At 41.5% G+C, this 20,802-nt stretch overlaps 1 protein-coding gene across 1 annotated transcript in view; it reads left to right on the forward strand.

The window, feature by feature from the left end:
- Positions 1–20,802, forward strand: part of LOC126227229 (tachykinin-like peptides receptor 86C) — a 969,629-nt gene that overhangs the window by 612,903 nt on the left and 335,924 nt on the right. The window contains exon 4 of the mRNA XM_049942236.1: positions 11,499–11,579. Within this exon, the coding sequence (XP_049798193.1) occupies positions 11,499–11,579 (81 nt within the window). The remainder of the gene's footprint in view (positions 1–11,498; positions 11,580–20,802) is intronic.

Raw genomic sequence — 20,802 nt, forward strand, 5'->3', positions numbered from 1 at the left:
AGGTTTTTGTTTTCTTTTTTATAATCGGTTTGATGCGACCCGCCACTAATTCCTCTCCTGTGACAACCTCTACAACTCAGAGTAGCACTTTCAACCTCCGTCCACAATGATTTGCTGTATGTTTTCCAGTCTCTGTCTTCTTCAACAGTTTTCGCCCTACCCGGCGTCTTCGAACACCATGGAAGCCATTCCCTGATATCTTAACAGATGTGGTATCATCCTATCCCTTCTCCTCGTCTCTATTTTCCACATGTTCCTTTCCATTCGTCATTCGTTATCCGTCCTCCTAATTTTCAACGTTCGTCTGTAGCACCACAGCTCAAATCCTTCGATCCTCTTCTGTTCGAGTTCCCCCACAGTTAATGTTTCACTGCCATACAATGCTGTGTTCCAAACGTACATTCTCAGAAATTTCTTCCTCAAATTAAAGGCTGTGTTTGATACTAGTAGACTTCTCTTAGCCTGGAATGCACTTTTTTGCCAGTGCTAGTCTGCTTTTGATGTCCTGCTTGCTCCGTCCGTCATTGGTTATTTTGCTGCCTAGGTAGCGGAATTTTTGACTTCATCTACTTCGTGACCATCAGTCCCGATATGTTTCTCGCTGTTCTCATTTCTGCTACTTCTCATTCCTTTCGACTTTCTTCGATTTACTCTCCATCAGTATGTTGTACTCATTACAGTGTTCATTCCATTCAGCAGATCATGTAATTCTTCTTCACTTTCACCGAGGATAGCAATGTTATCAGCGAATCGTATCATTGATATCCTTTCACCTTGAATTTAATTCTACTCCTGAACCTCACTTTTATTTCCATCATTGCTTCTTCGATGTACAGACTGGACACTAGGGCGGAAAGACTACATCCCTGTCTTACACCCTTTTTAATCCGAGCACTTCGTTCTTGGTCATCCACTCTTTTTATACCCTATTGACTCTTGTATATATTGTATATTACCCGTCCCTCCCTACAGCTTTCCCCTATTTTTCTCAGGATTTCGAACATCTTGCACCATTTTACATTATCGAACGCTTTTTCCAGGTCGACAAATCATATGAACGTCTATTGATTTTTCTTTAGTCTTGCTTCCATTATCAACCACTATGTCAAAATGGGACCCCTGGTGCCTTTACCTTTCCTAAGGCCAAACTGAGCGTCATCTAACACATCCTAATTTTTTCCATTTTTCTGTGTAGTATTCTTGTCAGCAACTTGTATGCAGGAGCTGTTAAGCTGATTGTGCGGTAATTCTCGCACTTTCCGGATAAAATGTAAGCCCGGGATGGCTTGCTATGAAAGCCAACAAAACGGGGCCTACAATACGGTGGACGTACCGCTGTGCATCCATGGTCTAGTGCCGCCACGGCGACTCAGCGTGTTCGGTCCTAGCCCTTCACTGAGTGAAACATGCAATGATCAACTTCAACAGGTGTCATGCGCCGTCCGCGAAGACCAAATGCCGAGAACAAGAACGATCAAAATGACGGGACAAAAGTGGATAGCGTCTTTTATCAGTAATCAAAACGTCCTCGGTCCCGGGTTCGAACCACAGCGCCGCTTAATGTCTGAATAAAAATCATCAGCATTCGCCGCTGAAGTCTTTCCGCTTAGTAAGTCACCCACATTCTGCCGACGGCCTTGTCTAAAAAGTCGGAGAAGCGGACAGAACTTCAGGGCACTCTGTTGCCCTTGTGGTGTGATATTGCCCCCAAAGGCCGAAGAATCAGCAATGATCAACGGCATGAGGCTGCAGAAAGCATTGGAAACACTGCATTAAAGACAGAGGAAATGTCATGACGTTCTCTCCATTGGCAAAAGATTCCGAAATAGACCCAGATTCAGATCTCCGGGAGGGGACTGCCAAGGGGGAGGTAATCATAAGAAAAATACTGAAAAAAAACAACGAAAAGATAACGTTCTATAAGTCGGAGCGTGGAATGTCAGAAGTTTGAAAATCTAAAAATGGAAATGCTTAACAGCTCATGCATCCAAGTTGCTGCCAAGAAAACTGTACAGAAGAAAGGAAAATAAAATTGAGGATGTGTTAGGTGACGATCAGTTTGGCTTTAGGAAAGGCAAATGCACCAGAGATGCAATTCTGACGTTGCGGTTGCTGATGAAAGCAAGACTAAAGAAAAATCAAGACACGTTCATAGGATTTGTTGACCTAGGAAGGCGTTCTACAGTGTAAAATAGTGAAAGATGTTCGAAATTCTGAGGAAAACTGGGGTAAGCTACATTGAAAGACGGGTAACATACAATATGTACAAGAGCCAAGACGGAATAATAAGAGCGCAATCAAGAACGAAGTGCTCAGGTTAAAAAGGGTATAAGACAGGAATGTAGTCTTTTGCCCCTAATGTTCAATCTATGTATCTAAGATGCAATGAACGAAATAAAAGAAAAATTGAAGACTGGGATTAGAATTCAAGGTGAAAAGATGACACTGCTATTGCAGTGAAAGTGAAGAAGGATATCGGGATCTGCTGAATGGAATGAATGGACTCACGAGTGCGCAACGTGGACTGAAAGAAAATCGAAGAAAGACGAAGGTAATGAGAAGTAGCATCAATGAGAACAGCGACAAACTGAACATCAGGTTCAAGGTCACCAAGTAGATAAAATTAAGGAATTCTGCTACCTAGGCGGCAAAATAACCAATGACGGACTGAGCAACGAGGACATTAAAACCAGGCTATCACTGGCAAAAAATGGTATTCCGGGCCAAGAGTAATCTACTTGTACCAAATATAGGTCTTAATTTGAGGAAGAAATTTCTGAGAATGTACGCTTTGAGCACAGCATTGTACGGCAGTGAAAATGTGTCGAAAAATATGAAAAGAAAACAATCGAAGAATTCGAGATGTAGTGTCAAAGAAGAGGGCCGAAAATTAGGTGGGCTGATAAGGTATGGAGTGGGGATGTTTTCGTGAATCGGTGAGGAAAGAAATGTATAGAAGACAATAACACTGAGAAAGGAGAGCATGGTAGTACATCTTTCAAGATATCAGGAAATAACTGCAAGGGTACTAGAGGGAGCTCTAGAGGGTAAAAACAGCAGAGAAAGACTAATACATCCTGCAAATAATTGAGGACGTAGGTTGGAAGTGCTCTCTGAGATGAAGAGGTTGGCACAGGAGAGGAATTCGTGAAGAGGTCACAGCAACTAGTCAGAAGACTGACGACTCAAAATAAATAAACCGTTGTGCTGTAAAGGTGTCGTGGATAACAATCAATGGGACCCTGCTTTGAAATTAAATGGCTCTCTCGACCATCTCTACTGGCTGTCGGTCCGTATGGCGAGCCTATGGTATCCCACCGCTGTCGTAAGCATCTCCAGACACGACTTTCGCGCTGGGTGTCATTGACTGGAGTATTGTCTTCAGTGATTAGTCCCGCTTCCAACAAAGGCCCGATGTTCAGCGAAGACGTGTCTGGAGCGCCCTGGGCAGGGATGAGATACCAACTTGATTGTCGCACGCCTTACGGCCCAACAATCAGCTGTGACGGCCTGGCGCACATTTCTTAGTTGGATCCCCTTGGTTGTCATCCTCGGCACCCTTACAGCACATCCAATGTCGATTATATCCTGCGTCCCGTTTTGTTACGCCTCATGGCAAGAGATCCTGGGTTACATTTCAGCAAGATAATGCTTCTCCCCGTACTTGCCAAACCGTACCTTGGCACGATATCAGTCAGGAGGACATGCAACAACTGAATCAATTCCAAACCGAATAACTGCTTGCATAAGGGCCAGAGGTGAACCCACGCGTTATTGACTTGTACAGTTTGTGAAGCTCTTTCTCTTGCATAAACTATCCAATTTTTCTGAAACTTTGATTCCCCATTCGCCCCCTATTTCCCCACACCTTCCTCCCTCCACCGCCCGCCCCATCCAGGAGCGGAACATATGCGCCCCATCATTCTGCTGCTGAATTATTCCATTTGAAAGCGTGAGATCGTTTTCGCAACGTTTGCGGAATCTATGTGGGTACCACCGGATATCAACCTACTCCGATGTGGGAAACAGCCTAAAAAGCATAACCAGGTTGACCAACACACCGGCTCTGGTAGTTAATGTAGCAGGTAGGTTCAATACGGCGACTGCGCACCTTCCTCGATCCTGGATGCGTTGTACTGATGCGCGTGACTATCAAGTCGGTTCTGTGTTCCCCAAGATGTTTACTGTAATTTTTTATTAAAGAGCATTTACATCGTTGCTATTATCACTTTTATTTCTCAAGAGTAGGATACTTTTCAGAATTTGTAATCTAGTTATCGCTGGCGATGCCATTTTACAGTTTTCGCGAGGAAAAATTCACCACAGGTTACATGATTGACCAATGAAGGCCTATTTACGGCAGGCATAGAAGAAAAAGAAACAGGCGGAGGCCTCTAACCTAATCTACGCAATGTAAGGTGGCTCTCGAACCATAGGTAGCTAGTTTGAATGTAGGTGGTGGAAGAAATGTGCACAATTAATTCTTCGCCGACATGTAGTGGATGTAATGTTGTTGATCAACAGGGTCTGCGACAGTGTTCTGAACACAAAATCCGAAACGGATTCTAAGTGTCTTAAGGGGCCTGGGTACGGTGATCCACATGTTGCATGAGGGTGGACTGATTATAAGTCCACTGAGTGCTGCTATACGAAAAGAGTATGCTCTGGGCCGACATCGACATGATCTTACACTCAACGTGCTTTCATCGGAGATACCTCACGATCCAGTTTATCTCTCCTATCCAATTACACATCGGCAGAGGACGCCGTCTTTACGGCAATCCTTAACGTTTACATAGATCGTCTTTCCTGTCGTTACAGCACTCTGTGGCAACTTTTCAGAATATGGCATCGATATAGGACGCCGTTTCACAGCAACCCTCAACGTCCATATAGATTATCTTTGCTAGTAGCTTCTCTCCATCGCTTTAGCAACCTTTGGCAGCTATTCCATATATCTTTGCCAACAGCACGTATATTACGGAACGGATAACAGAGGGCAGCCTAGACTACTTTATTTTAAGCTAATTTATATTTTTTTACGGATAGCTATTTCATAACAATTTTACAACGTATTTTACCTATAACTTTTGTTCAAATCTTAGTAATATAGACTATCGGAATACATTTTATGCTAATAGTGCACACCGTACTTCTGATTGGTTAACACTGATGTCATACACAGAACAGTGAGTGTGACTAGTGCTATTTAAGGCCACTCCCTGCCTATCCATTTAGAAGTAAGTTCAGCGTCATGGATCGCCCCAGCCTGCTCTATGGAAGTCCTCCTGCCGTTCTGGGTATATGTAGTTTGTAATCTTATTTCAGTGTATATACGTTACTGTAAGAGTCGCTCAAGAGTCTGAAGATGATCCTTAAGGATTGAAACCGATCATTCCGATTACAAGAAATGTGCGATCAAGACTGTTTTTTAATTATTATTTTAATATAAGATCGCTGATAATGTTTTCAAAAATTTTATGATCATACAATGCTGTGGGAATTTCTAAGCAGTGCAGAGCACATTCTACTCATTTTGAGTGTTACTTCAGTCCTTCAAATCTCTAATTACAAATATGTGTGAGCAAATAGTCAAAGATGATGATGTTTGGATTGTGGGGCGCTGAACTGCGCGGTTATCAGCGCCCGTACGAATTCCCAATCTTTTCTCAGTCCAATCTTCCACGTGGATGAATGATAATGAAATGAAGAGGACAATACAAACACCCAGTCATCTCGAGGCAGGTGAAAATCCCTGACCCCGCCGGGAATCGAACCCGGGACCCCGTGCTCGGGAAGCGAGAACGCGACCGCGAGACCACGAGCTGCGCACAAATAGTCAAAGAGACTGTTATGTTTTAGTTTATTCTTCATTTGGAACATACTATCTATCTAACAGCGCGGACCAAACCGTGGCCCGATTCTGAAATCCGAACGCTCAGCAGCGCTGGTAAGATCAGCTGTTCTGCCATGCCAAGAGCTCCGCAGTCACGACCGGGAGCTGGGGACGACAACCAGCGACTGAGGACATTTCGACGGCGTTTGGAGGGCCGCGTATGCGACCTCAATCACAACACGACGTGCCTAGTCACGTAGAAAAGCAGGCCGTCCAGCCAGGCTAAGCATATCCACAAAGCCGTGCTTCGCATCGGCGTCCGCTGTGCGCTGGGGTTAGCCACGAGGTTGACAACGTCCGTCCATATCGTCGGGATCTTCTGCCGGGGTCAAGCCACAGCCTGCGTGGGTCTAGGAGGAGGAGAGGCGGTGGGGAGATCTCTCAGCACCTGCCGCCGCCTCCAATTCACCAGTCGCCTTTTGGCACCACCGTCCACTTTTGGGGCCGCATGCGGATCCGTTCCGTCTTCAGTTACGAGAGCAGAAGCATGACATCTGACGCTGCATGGGGCCGAACTATGGACCACTAACAAGGTCGCCATCGTGTGTATTGACGGAAGCGCTAACACCGGCGACTCCTTGCCTGCCCTCCGGGCTGTGTAACCGCCTTTCGCCGCCTCCCACCTCCTGTGGACACAGCGTCTTCATCTTCCCAACTTAGAAGTCAACAAATTGTCACCGTTAGCTGCCTATCAAACCAATGGGTCCACCAAAGGACTACTCGCCTTCGCACACCTGTACATGCTCGTACCTAAATTCCAATTTCCAAGATCCTTACATTATTAGAAGTACCAACCCCCTGTTTCGGACCGTACATCTATGTGTCCAAAGGAGTAGTCGTAACATTTCTAATTAATTCAGCTATAATTTTCCACATGGCACCGAGTGTCAGTGGCAAACTAACTTCAAGAAGCAGCCTATCAGATTTGGTCGATGCTTCATATGAAAACTGAAATCATATGCATTTATACAAACTCTACAATGTCCTTAGTTATTTTCATGTTCCGTACGTCAAAATTTAAGTAACCTATTATGACGAGGCATGAGTCAGTATTACAACAATTATGGAACACTTTCTCAGTGAAAAACGTGACAACATGCTGACGATTTACATGTAAGTCTTAAGTCACGTATTTCTGTTTACTAACATACAGTGAATTATACTAATCTATATTCATGGTCTCGCGGTTCTAGGCTCTCAGTCCGGAACCGCGGGACTACTACGGTCGCAGGTTCGAATCTTGCCTCGGGCATGGATGTGTGTGATGTCCTTAGGTTATATAGGTGACCACAGATGTTAAGTCCCATAGTACTCAGAGCCATTTGAACCATTTAATATATACTCAATTGTTCTCTCTCTCTCTCTCTCTCTCTCTCTCTCTCTCTCTCTCCCCTCCGACCGCTCTCTCTCTCTCTCTCTCTCTCTCTCTCTCACTCACACACACACACACACACGCACACACACACACAAATCACGTTATAATCACGTTATTATGTATTCAGAAATTATTCTTTGGGGCAAAAGGGTTCGTCAGACAGAAATACTATCAGTCTGCGTTTAAAGTTGTATTTGAAGTAAATGTTATTATCTGTAAGTAAGATGCTCAAAGAATTTTATGGCTGAGGAACTCATTTCTTTTTTATGACACACTATAGTTTTCAGTAGTGAGTGAGGTGTACAATTTGTCTTTGGTATGTAGTTCCTGTTGTAATACACCAAAGACTAGCTATCTACTACACGACTCTGAATATTGTCCGCATCTGTCATCACCAGTCCAACTTCGAAGAAAACGCAACCTGAATACAATAGCAATGAAACTCATTTGTCTGAGTAAAACTCTATTATTCGTTTTAGAGGTTTCAATCGTGAGTTCGCCATCCAGGAACTTCCCAAAACCATGCTGGACGGAACGGCGTGCCTAAAGAGGAAAGCACTCAAGCCGACAAACGTGTCTCTCACCAGATCACCAGACTGATTGTGTTAGAGAGGTGATTGGAGAACGGCCGACGGATGTGGGTGTCCTGAAGGCTCTTACCCATCGTCTCGTTGAGTCATTAGTAAGCTGCACACCGACATACTCTTCTAAATTTCGCTGGTATTTCGGTGCCAATCAAAATTTTGTACTACCGTAAAGGTTTGCAATATCTCGTTTGCTGTACTGTAAAAAGTCTTCGTGATACCTTTTCCTTTCTTCTCTGTCTAACTGTGCTGATTACTTCCGTGTTTTAGCTCATATATCAGTATTATATTCCATCCATTGATGCCACGTATGTGACCCGCTTGCAACTATATTTTATTATTTCCTGATCCAAGTTAACATTCTGTACTTCTTGAGTTATACGTAATTTATTTAAGTGTAAACCGAAATGCCATTCAATGAACCACGGATCTCGTCGAGGTGAAGTGAGCTACTTCCCTTAACGATACAGATAGCCTCACAGTACTATATTTGGAGACGACCAGAAGAGTGGCAGCAGTCTTTTCGGTAGTTGCAGGAGCAACGGTCTGGGTGATTGAGTGATCTGGCCTTGTAACATTAGCCAATATCCCCTAGCCGTGCTGATATTGCGAACGGCTAATGGGAATGGCCGACTACGGCCGGTGTCTTTTTCTCCCCGAGGACATGCAGCTCTACTGTATGGGGACGATAAACAGTTCAGACAAGAAGAGAGTAGAAGTTTTATGTGGTGCTATAGAATGCTGACGAGTAGACGGGCAGATCGACAACTGATGAGTAGGTACTGAATCGGGGAACAGAGATAATTATGGTACAGTTAGACTAAAAAGAGGACACATCATGAGACATCAAGGAATTGTCAGTTAAGTAATGAAGAGAAATACGGGGTATGAAACGGAGACCTTGGCACCAAATCCGTATGTACGTTCAGAAGGATGTAGGTTGCAGTAGCTATTCTGAGATGAAAAGGCATGCACTGTGTACGCTAGTGTGGAGAGCTGCATGAAACCAATCTTTGGGCTCAAGGCCACAACAGGAACAATGTCTAGAAACGTCCAGCTCGCTACCAATTCAGACTCTGCGTTTAGTAGTCTTGTAATGCATTGTTTCATTAATGTCCTACGTTCACATCCATGTCGCAATGCTGGCGCCCTCATTAGGTTAAACCATTCGAACATATACTTCCTTCTGCTCATTCCAAAGTTCATCTCTACTTCTGCCACACAGATACAGATGCGCTATTGTGCCCTATGACATTCATCTGTCTCTTGGGACTCTGAAAGAGCCACGAACTTCCACTAACACACCTGGCGGTCCTTGCATTTGGCTACGCTACTGGAACGTGTGAACCTTGAAAACGGGTGTGAAATAAAGGAATGAATGCCTCTAAGTACCCACTGAAGGGACTGCTGGACGATTTGACGCCAGTTTAAAAGCTGCGGGTATTGATGTATTTTGCGGGTGACTAATTTTTAGCCTGATATGCTTATATTTAAAACAGTAATTATGATAGTCATGTAGCTTTCATCAAAGCATTACATTTTGTGTTTCAGTGCCTCCAGCAACGTTTAAGACTTTTTTCCCAATGCTATATGGCAGTGGTATATTGTGGTACCCACCAACAAAGCGCGTGGAAGCACGGTAGCAGTTAGTCCAGTCCTCTGACAAACGGAGAGCGTTCAAATAAAATTTAACTAATGCTTTTGATTACAGATTCAGATTTGTATTTAAATTACGAGTAGATTGATATAGGTAGCGGGTTAATCGGCCCAGTATTTCAAAAGCCGATTTAATTGAAGGCCAATTAAATCGCATCAAATTAATTCTCCACAGCAAGTGGGTACTTCTGCAGGATTGCCTAACCACAAGACTCCCTGCTCGTGAAGACATTATAATTTTCTGACAACTGCCTTAATTAATATAGAATTTGTACAATATTTCTGGAAGGCCAAGGTAGCCGCTGGCTTGGATTTTAGTCCTTCTTCACCAGCGGCGAAGGGACGTTTCCCACCCGCCGTTTTCTCAGAAGAGCCGCTATTCCAGGTCTCCCTACCTATAGGCTGCTGGCACTGCCTGTACAGGCCCGAACAAATTCGAAACAGCCACACCTGTTAGGTTCGTTACGGGGCTCCTCTTCTTGCCGGCGGAAGTGTACAGTGTCGTTGGGTCTTCATACACAAAACTGACGAGGGACGCCATCAACGCCCCAGTTGAGGTCAGTTCTTAGTTGGAGTAGGTTCGTGATCATCGTCAGCTTGCGAATTACCGCTAATAATGCACCGGTGGGCATGCTCGATACATCGACAGCCTTCGTGACTCTCTACAGTATGGTCGGTAATCAGCTTCCGCTGGCTAATTGGTAATAATTCCGACGCGATGCAATAGCACATGCACTGAACACTAGGCGTGATGACCGTATCAAGTTTCCGGAATAGCGACCTGAATCGCCCCCGCTTGGGTCGGCCTCTCCAATACTCATGACTATTATTGTAACAAGTATCTCACGACGCTCTCTCTTTTGATTCGTGGATTGGGCCATTCACCAGAATATCCATAATTTGTTTCTTGTTTAACTGTTATCGTCTTGACCTGCAGCAAGTTCAGGTCTCGCCAGTTTCATAACTTAATTTGTGTGCTGTAACCGCTAATCGTTTATAATGGGTTGTCTCTCATTTAATGTACTCGTCTAAGAGAATACATACAACATTTTACGAGAACGGTCCGTTTTTCTTTGGTATGTAGTTTCCCCCTGTTGCCTCTTTTTATTGTGAACTGAATACTGAAACCCCAACAAGACCTGGCGGAGTCCGATGCCGGCCGCGGTCGGGACGACAGCAGAACCGCAGCTGACGTTTAACATCTCCATTTCGTTAGGGGAACAACGAAACGCACGTCCAATAATCACTGCAAATATACCTTCGATTAATCACATTATCTCACTTTATCTCAAGAAGCATCGCAGCCCCAACTACAAGCGATTACAGTATTTAATTAGTTTGCTAATGTTCCAGCCCTTCAGATACCATAATCCTCATGCGGCAGCAATCACACAGCACGGTCGACACACGCACCATCAGATGTGAATCCTCTAGGCTAGGCTAAGCAGATATCTAGGAACACATCTCTCATTTATTTTTTAGCATTTCTGTCGTTTTAGCAACCGAGGTCAGCACTAACCAATTAAATTGCTTTTAGGAACATGTTACAGCAAAGATATTCTTCGAAGCCGAAAGAATGTGAGAGATTACCAACCTATCTGAATCACAGTCAGTAGATAGAGTGCATCTGCTCGAAGATACAATAAACTCATTCGTTTTAAATGACGGAGAAAAACTACAGAAATACGATACCAGACTGGTCGGACTGGAAGATGTACTCTTTTGGAACATATGCCAAATTACAATCTTGAAAAGTGGCTTTCACAAACTGAGTTGGAGAAGAGATTCACTCAAATTGATAAGTCACTGTTTTAACAGTTTCTCGGTACAAAGTTGATGGCGATTTTCAAAATTGACAGTTGACCCATAACAATATTTTGATTCAGTGTTAAATTCCGTACCATGTTAAGTTCTTAGCTTCCAACCTTCTCGCTAGTGATACGTCCTTCCCTGCAGAGGAGACCTGAAAGGTGGCATTGTGTTGCAGGTATGCTGGTGGTGAGGAGTCACGGATATGCTTCCTGGAGTGGCCGGACGGACACTACCCACAGTCTCTCACCGACTACGTGTGAGTATACAAATCTATGCGTCTAGAAATTTTCACTCTGTCATCCCTATACATATACTAACGCGTGGAATATATTGTTAAGAGTTTAACTTATCAAACGCAACTGCTATATTCATTCAGTGAACACCTGAAGTAACAGTGACTTGCAGTAAGGTAACACCTCTTTAATAACAATAAAGTAAGGTTCGTACTATTCATCACGTTTCGTTTTCAGTGGACTTTCAAGAGCACAGAAAGAAAAATTGAGTAATAAAAACATTCTTTTTCAAATCTTAGTTGAAAGACTTCCTTGTGATACAACCTTTTCATGTTTGCAATTGAGAGTTGAACGTCACAGTAGTTTTGGGGCTTGCACTATAACAAATCGGTTATTGTGTTTACCACTGTAAATGTGACCTCTTTCGGTGTTAAACTGCGTCATAGGTTTTCTGTGGCTTATGCAGATTCGTTCCAGTAGAACTGACTCACATGGTCACACTAACAAAACTGGTTCATCGACTAAATTTTGTAATAGAACTGAACGTGTTCGGAGATGGTGACCTTATCTGCAGTAGCAGCAATTAATATGTTAATTCCAAGTGATGTAACCCCCAGTGTAACATAGATAAAATGAAATGTATAGAGTCTGATCCATACCGTTGCCCTAAACTCTTATTCACACAACCAAGACAGTTCGTCACTAACAGAGACATACGGTAGTGGTAAAAAAAACTACACAAATATTGAAACGTCCCCTTTGAATAATTATACACGTGACTGGGCTTAACTGATACACAGTATTTTTAGCGCAACGCAATCTGACTTTCAATAATCTCTACAAGAGAATGGCCCTGACTAACATTAACCTGTACTTTTCACAAATCACTTACCTCACAAAAATCTTGGTTACTCCCACTACTGCAATACAGCCAGCGCCACTACTGCCAGCTAAATAAAAGATTCAAACTATGGAAGGCACTAACTACTGATAGGGATAGTTAGCAAATGAAAGATATTAATAGAGAACAACCAATGTATTTACCTCAATAGTCATCATATATATATAGCAGTTCATGACAAATTTCAAAACTCCGCCATCTCTCTCCCCACATCCACCACTGCTGGCGGCTCACCTCCAACTGCGCAACGCTACGCGCTGTTCACAGCCAGCTGCCTAACACTACAATGGTTGAGTATTACAACAATGCAAAGCAGCCACAGACTGCACACAGCACAGCCAGTGATTTTTTTATACAGAGGTGGCGTTACCAATAAAAAAACCTAAACAGCCTACTTACATAGCCCCCATGCTCCCCACAAAAAATTTTACAAATTTTTTTGGGCACTGGCCAATACATATTTGTTAAAATTTTTCATAATCGTAATTACAATAACAAAGAAATCAAATGCACACACTTATTGATACAATGTTGGTCAAAAGCTAAAATTTTCTCACAGTCCATAAAGACAGTCCTGATCATTCATCACATTGCAGTGTTTTTCTCAAAGTCTGAGCAGTAAAAGAAAATGCACACGGAAGTAGTGGATTTCCATGCAGTCTTGAAGAAGTAGTGTTGTCCTTCCAACGGAAAGACAGTGCTGACTTTTGACATGCTGACAGGTAATGGGCCACAACAGAGCAAACCCACAGCAGAGTCATTCGACGTTTTTAAGAATATTGGTAGGTTGGTCATCACAGAGCAGACCCACTGTAGTCCTGGTAGAGACAACGGTATTGGTGGGCCACCAGAGGTGCAGACCCACTGCAGTCCTTGTAGAAATAATGGTATTGGTGAGTCAGCAAAGGTGTAGACCCACTGTAGTCCTTGTAGAAATAATGGTATTGTTGGGTCATCAAAGATGCAGACCCACTGTAGCCCTTGTAGAGATGGCCAGCAGCCATCGGTTGTGACTGTGCAGGTGCACAATCACCATTGAAGAGTCTTGTGGATTATATAGCAAGTCCATAACCACCACTTGTGCACTCACAAATTTTTTTTTCTAATTGTCCTTAGAACCAGCAATGCTGTTAACCAGTCCCTTGCTGAATTATTAACACACGTGCAAACACTATCAGTCCCTACTTCTCACATGTTGTCCATATACTATGACCAACAGAAACGTGTGAAGTGAAATGTATGCTTACAAGTTACTTAGTTTGATAAACTGGTGTCAATTACAATTTTATAACATAAGAATACAATTACAAAGGTGCAAAATACATCATTAAAGAACATAACAATACAGATAACATTTGTAGTAATATGGGCTTTACAAAAGAATAAAAATATGTACATCAGTGTTACAGAAATAATGACATAAGTAAATACATAAAAGATCAGAATAACTTTTGAAACATCAACTTTACACATGAGCATTAAAACAAAACAGAATAAATAATTTCTAAGCATATTTACAAGGTAAATAACATATATGCCAATTATATTTGAGGATAGTAGTATTCCTCATCATAGTGAATGTAGCTTAGTATTAGAAGAGAAAAAAGTTCTATGAAACAGTACACAGAGACAGGAAGAAAACAAATACACAAGGGTACACAAACACATAGGGGAAGAACACAAGGAAAGGACAGGGTTTCTTTTACTGCAGTATTTTACAAACAATACTTTCTTTACTTCTCGGACATCTCCCTTCGTTCCTCATTATTTCCAAAAAGTCCTATCAATACCTGCTTTCTCTACTCTGATCATATTTCTTTCAAAATAATTAAGGATCATTGTACAATACTCATTTTGGCCCAAAACTTCATAAGTGTGAAGTTACCCAACTGTGTAATTACGTAAATATCTGTCACTGATGTAGTAAAGAAATGTTTGTCTCTCTCAGGTAAATAATCAGATAGCTGTGTAATTATGTGTTAGAGAAATATGGTACCGATGTGTAAAGTTGTATAAGAAAATACCATATTAGCTAGGGCTCCTTGTGCTTGCCAAACACACGGTACACAAAGTAGGCGTGTACCCCCTGAGGATTAATGTAATTATACCCTCAGGTGTTACAGATTACAGCAATGGAATGAAATATATCACGGAAAACCCTTGTATCATTGTACTTCAAATATCTTAAAAAAAATAAATGTTTTAAGTGCGAAATTAATCACTCAAGTACGTGTCCTGTAGCGCTAAATGTGCGTCTTGTTGCAACATAATATCTGTGGAAGTGTCGTAGGTATCGTCCTCCGAAAGCTAAGTTCTGCAGAAGTCAATGTACTTACCTCATGATACACAAAAGTGAAATGCTTTGCGTATAGATATCTTAGTTATTACGCTTACTGCCGTGATGAGGAAAGTACTGTGCTGTAACGTATTGTTGTGCTACGGAAAAGGCTGTCTCATTGTAGCTATACCACAAAAGTTACTACTAAAACGTGTTTTACTTTCCAGAATAAAACAGAAAACTGTGCAGATATAAAACAGAAACACTGCAAAAGCAACATTGTAAACTGTCACTCATTAGTAGCGTCGTGATAAAATCGTGTAGCTGTCACATAAACTAACCACTGTGTCATCTGGTATCTCACGGAAAGTACTTTAAATCCAGAATGTATTTTCAAGTAAACCAAAATGTTGCATTAAAATCTCATTAGCAGTACCAGTATGTGTCCTAAGTATGTAAGCCTGATAGTCGTTATGTAATCGTGCAACTAACAAGCAAGAATGTACAAATACAACACTGTGTAGTCTGTTCACTATAACAATGCATTCGTAATTTCTGTTTAAAAATGTTCCCTAGGTTCTAGGCTGGATATTTAACTTCAAACATAGTTGTATGTTAACAGATTCTAAGTCTGACAAAGCATATTAGCAATGTAAAGTGAAAAGTTATATGGCAAAGACAAAGTTAAAAAGCAGATTATCTTTCAATAAACGGTTTTACATGTGAAATGTGGTGTAAACCTTTACTCTTCCTAGTACGCAGTGTTTCAACTCGAATGCAATTGTCATGCGGTGTACGTCGGTAAAGAATACTGAAATTTTTCTCAAGGCTAGCGTCTTATGTTATTTTTCTCGGAGCCAGCGGGCGCACGCGGCAGCCTGCTGTGCGAGTCATTGTCTGTCTCTGTGTTGGCGCGCGCCGTTATTGGGATTAGGAGACCTAACTTCTGCAAATTCACTCTGACGAGAAGGCCCTGCCCTGTTTGAATCCCGCCAGTTCTGATGCAATTCAGGTCTGTCGTTACGAATATATCGTCTGTCGTCATGTCGGTAGATTCCGTAGTTTCTTCCTTGTCCGTCACGTGGTGGAGAATTTCTCCCTGAATCGTAACTGTGCGCCGAACTGTTGCGTCTGAAGTTATTCTGCCTCCCTTGATAATAATTGTTTTGGTTCCCATATTGTCTGTTTCTCTGATTGTCTCTGTGATAGTCATTACTACGGAAATGCGATCTTTCTCTGTAACTATTATTACTCTGCCAGTGGTTGTCATATGGGTGGTGTCTGTTTTGGTCACGATTTGCGTTGTAAGAATAGCCTTGTCGCGTCCAGTTATTATTTCTTTCATCGCTGAATTGCGACGGATGTGATCTGTAATTGTTGTGCTCCTGTTCTCGCGTTCCGCGATTGTCAGTGTCGATTTCCAGTTCTTGTAACAGTCCCTGAAAAGCTTCAATGTCGTCTTTGCAACGTCCTGCTAAAATAATATGCCGTAAATGTTCAGGTAATTTGATTAAGCAAATGCGGATGAGTTCTGAGGCGCTGTATGGGTTTGAAAGATACTGATTCTTATGCAACATGTCTTCAAAATATTTCGTAAGACTGGAAAATTCAGATTGTTCGAAACGTTTCGTCATTATGATGCTGTGTTTTACTCGGTCTTGTGTAGCTTGAGACCAATACGCTGAGAGGAAGGCATGATAAAATTCTCCTTCACTGTGACAATCGTGAATGGCCGATCGCATTCTTTCAGCTGGTTCATTCTCCAAGTAGCCACACATAAATTCTAATCTGTGCTCTAATGACCAGTTGGGAGGAAAACAATGAGAGAATTGATGGAGCCACGCTTGTGGATGAATGTCGTTGCCAGAATTCTTAAACGTTTTGAATTTACGTGTAGTAATGAACAGCTTATAGTCAAAATCATCGTGTCGGCGAATCGCATGTCGCTCATTGTTACGTCGTGTCGGCGGTTCAATCTCAAAATTCGGTGCACATTGCCAGTTTCTTTCATTATTTCCGAAATGCGCTGTGTTATTATTTTGCGGCTGTTCCGTATTTCTATGTCCCTCTTCCCGTATTGGGGCGCGAGTGTCCTCTGAAATACGTAATTCTTGTATTACCTGTGTCAGCTGATCTTGTACTTCCCGGATTTCTACTTGGTGTTGCGTATTAATTTTATTCAGATTTTGTTTCAGTTTCCTAATTTGTTCGCTCTCTTCTGTGTCATTAAAGACTACCGGTTTTGTGTCATTCAGATTATCATCTACCTTCGTAGATAAATTATTTAGCTGATCCGAAAGTTCAACTACTTTCTCTGATAATGTACTAATTTCCTCCATGTGTCTTTCTACTGTGTCCTTTAAGTTTTCCTGGGTTTTCGCAAGTTGCGTAACCGAATCGGTAGATGCAACTGAGTCAATTTTAGCTTGCAAGGTCTCATGATTTTCATGAACAATAATTTGCAGTTCTTTTATGGCTGCTTCGTGATTCTGTAATGCACTTTCATGCCGCGAAAAAATAGGTTGAAAATGCTCACAAATTTGTGTTTTTACATCATTACAGACTTTTTGACATTTCGATTCAATGTTATGTAACTCGGTAGTTAAATCTTCACGTGTTTGTTCAAGCCTAATTTCCACTGAGTCTAACTTTTGAAGATTTTGTCCCATTGCGTCTAACTGTTGTTGTGTTTGTCTCTGGTGTTGTTCCATTGTGTCTAACTTTTGAAGATTTTCTTCCATTGTGTCTAATTTTTGAAGCTTTTGCTGTGTTTGTCTCTGATTTTGTTCCATTGTGTCTAATTGTTGCTGTGTTTGTCTCTGGTGTTGTTCCATTGTGTCTAACTTTTGAAGATTTTCTTCCATTGTGTCTAATTTTTGAAGCTTTTGCTGTGTTTGTCTCTGATTTTGTTCCATTGTGTCTAATTTTTCAAGCTTTTGCTGTGTTTGTCTCTGATTTTGTTCCATTTGTTGCATTAATTGCAATAATAATGTATTAGTGTCCGGAATCTGTTTCTCTATGCTTTTTGGCAGTGCATTTGCACCAGCAACATTCACATTTTGACAAGCAGAAAATGTGTCTTGACTCATTTGAGAAAACGGTGAGGACCCAAAACCTAAGTCTACAGTATTTGCAATATTGTGTTCTGTCATTCCCGATTCCTGAGGCGAGCTGTTGCCGACCGATCGATCGATAATGCTTCCCTCTTCATTAATTGTTTCCCTGTCCACGCCATTGTTTGCCGCAAGCTCCATTTCCCTATGCACAATTACCAAATTACTAATTTGAACATCAGTTAATTCATTACTCGGTGGCGCTAACACACTGCTTTCGTTTTCACTATCATTTCTCAGTTTACTTTGGAGCCTAGTATTACGTTTTTCACACGCCATTATTGTCACAGTATTTCACACGACAACACAGAAAAACACAATTTGAAGAGCAAAAATAACAGAACACATTAACATAACACTGAAAATTATATCTAGTTAATTGCAGCTGAGAAATACTTGGTGCAAATCTACATGCATGCCACACCTGTTTTACTGTACAACAATGAAAGACTGCAACTACAAAGGAGATTTTCTCTACAATTACGCGCTAGCAATAACCAAAAGCTACACTAATTACACAAACTACAAGAAAAAATCAGAAGATTCCAGTGAGGTATCCTCAGCTAAGGGTCGACATATGAAACGTCCCCTTTGAATAATTATACACGTGACTAGGCTTAACTGACACACAGGATTTTTAGCGCAACGCAATCTGACTTTCAATAATCTCTACAAGAGAATGGCCCTGACTAACATTAACCTGTACTTTTCACAAATCACTTACCTCACAAAAATCTTGGTTACTCCCACTACTGCAATACAGCCGGCGCCAATACTGCCAGCTAAATAAAAGATTCAAACTATGGAAGGCACTAACTACTGATAGGGATAGTTAGCAAATGAAAGATATTAATAGAGAACAACCAATGTATTTACCTCAATAGTCATCATATATATATAGCAGTTCATGACAAATTTCAAAACTCCGCCATCTCTCTCCCCACATCCACCACTGCTGGCGGCTCACCTCCAACTGCGCAACGCTACGCGCTGTTCACAGCCAGCTGCCTAACACTACAATGGTTGAGTATTACAACAATGCAAAGCAGCCACAGACTGCACACAGCACAGCCAGTGATTTTTTTATACAGAGGTGGCGTTACCAATAAAAAAAAACCTAAACAGCCTACTTACAATATTACTCGATGACATCAGTTTAAATTATCCGTTCCATATTCTAAAAAATGTATTACGGTAATTTTCACTAAATTATAGCTACTATCAGTGTGTATTAATATTGTGAAACGTCCGCTTAGAAAAATTAATTAATTACTGTGCTGATAAACCTCTTACATTATTTGATTTTCAAACAGCTGAGCAGAACTGAACGCACTCAGACATTTCGCTCTTTACCTATTCTGATCAACACTAAACTGACGCACAATATTTTTAGTGCAACGCAATCTGACTTTCAAAAATCCCTACAAAAGAATGGCCCTGACTAACATTAACCTATATCTTTCACAAATCACTTACCTCACCAAAAATCTTCGTTACTCGGACTACTGCAATACAGCGAGCGCCACTACTGCCAGCTAAATAAAAGATTCAAACTACTGAAGGCACTAACTACTGATAGGCATAGTTAGCAAATGAAAGATTTTGATAGAGAACAAACAATGTATTTACCTTAATAGTGTTCAAAGGTCATAATATTTATAGCAGTTCATGACATCCAGTCTTACAAATTTCAAAACTCCGCCATTTCTCTCCCCACATCCACCACTGCTGGCGGCTCACCTCCAACTGCGCAACGCTACGCACTGTTAACAGCCAACTGCCCAACACTACAATGGCCAACAACAATGCAAACCAGCCACAGACTGCACACAGCACAGCCAGTGATTTTCATACAGAGCGCTACGTGGCGTTACCAATATAAAAACCTAAACAGCCTACTTACATAGCCCCCATGCTCCCCACAAAAAATTTTACAAAATGTTTTGGCAGTGGCCAATACAGATTTGAAAATTTTTTCATAATTACAGTAACAAAGAAATCAAATGCTCACACACATCGATACAATGTCGGTCAAAAGCTAAAATTTTCTCACAATTCATAAAGACAGTCCTGATCGTTCATCACAGTAAAATTGCAGTGTTTTATTTTTTTTTTTCAAAATCTGAGCAGTAAAAGAGAAAGCACACGGAAGTAGTGGATTTCAATGCAGTCTTGGAGAAGTAGTGTTGTCCTTCCAATGGAAAGACAGTGCTGACTCTTGACATGCAGACAGGTAATGGGCCACAACAGAGCAAACCCACAGCAGTCAGTCGAAGTTGAAGAATATTGGTAGGTAGGTCATCACAGAGCAGACCACTGTAGTCTTGTTAGAGATTACGGTATTGGTGGGCCATCAGAGGTGCAGACCCACTGCAGTCCTTGCAGAAATAATGGTATTGGTGGGTCATCATAGGTGCAGACCCACTTCAGTCCTTGTAGAGACGGCCAGCAGCCATCTGTTGCGACTGTGCAGGTGCACAATCACCATCGAAGAGTCTTGCGGACAATATAGCAAGTCCATGAACCACCACTTGTGCACTCACAAAATTTTTTTTTTTAAATCTCCTTAGAACCAGCAGTGCTGTTAATCAGTCCCTTGCTGACTTATTAACACACATCCAAACACTAACAGTCCCTACTTCTCACATATTGTCCATATACTATGACGAGTGAAATGTAACTTACAAGTTACTTAATTTGATGAACTGGTGTCAATTACAATTTTATAACATAAGAATACAATAACAAAGGTACAAAATACATCATTAAAGAACATAACAATACAGATAACATTTGTAGTAAAACAGGCTTTACAAAAGAATAGAAATAAACATGTACATCAGTGTTACAGGAATTATGAAATAAGTAAATATATAAAATAATGAGAATAGTTTTCGAAAGATTAATTTCACACATGAGCATTTGAACAGAACAGAATTAATAATGTCTAAACA

The sequence above is a fragment of the Schistocerca nitens genome, chromosome 1, assembly GCF_023898315.1.
Source record: "Schistocerca nitens isolate TAMUIC-IGC-003100 chromosome 1, iqSchNite1.1, whole genome shotgun sequence".
In the NCBI taxonomy this organism is placed as follows: Eukaryota; Metazoa; Arthropoda; class Insecta; order Orthoptera; family Acrididae; genus Schistocerca; species Schistocerca nitens.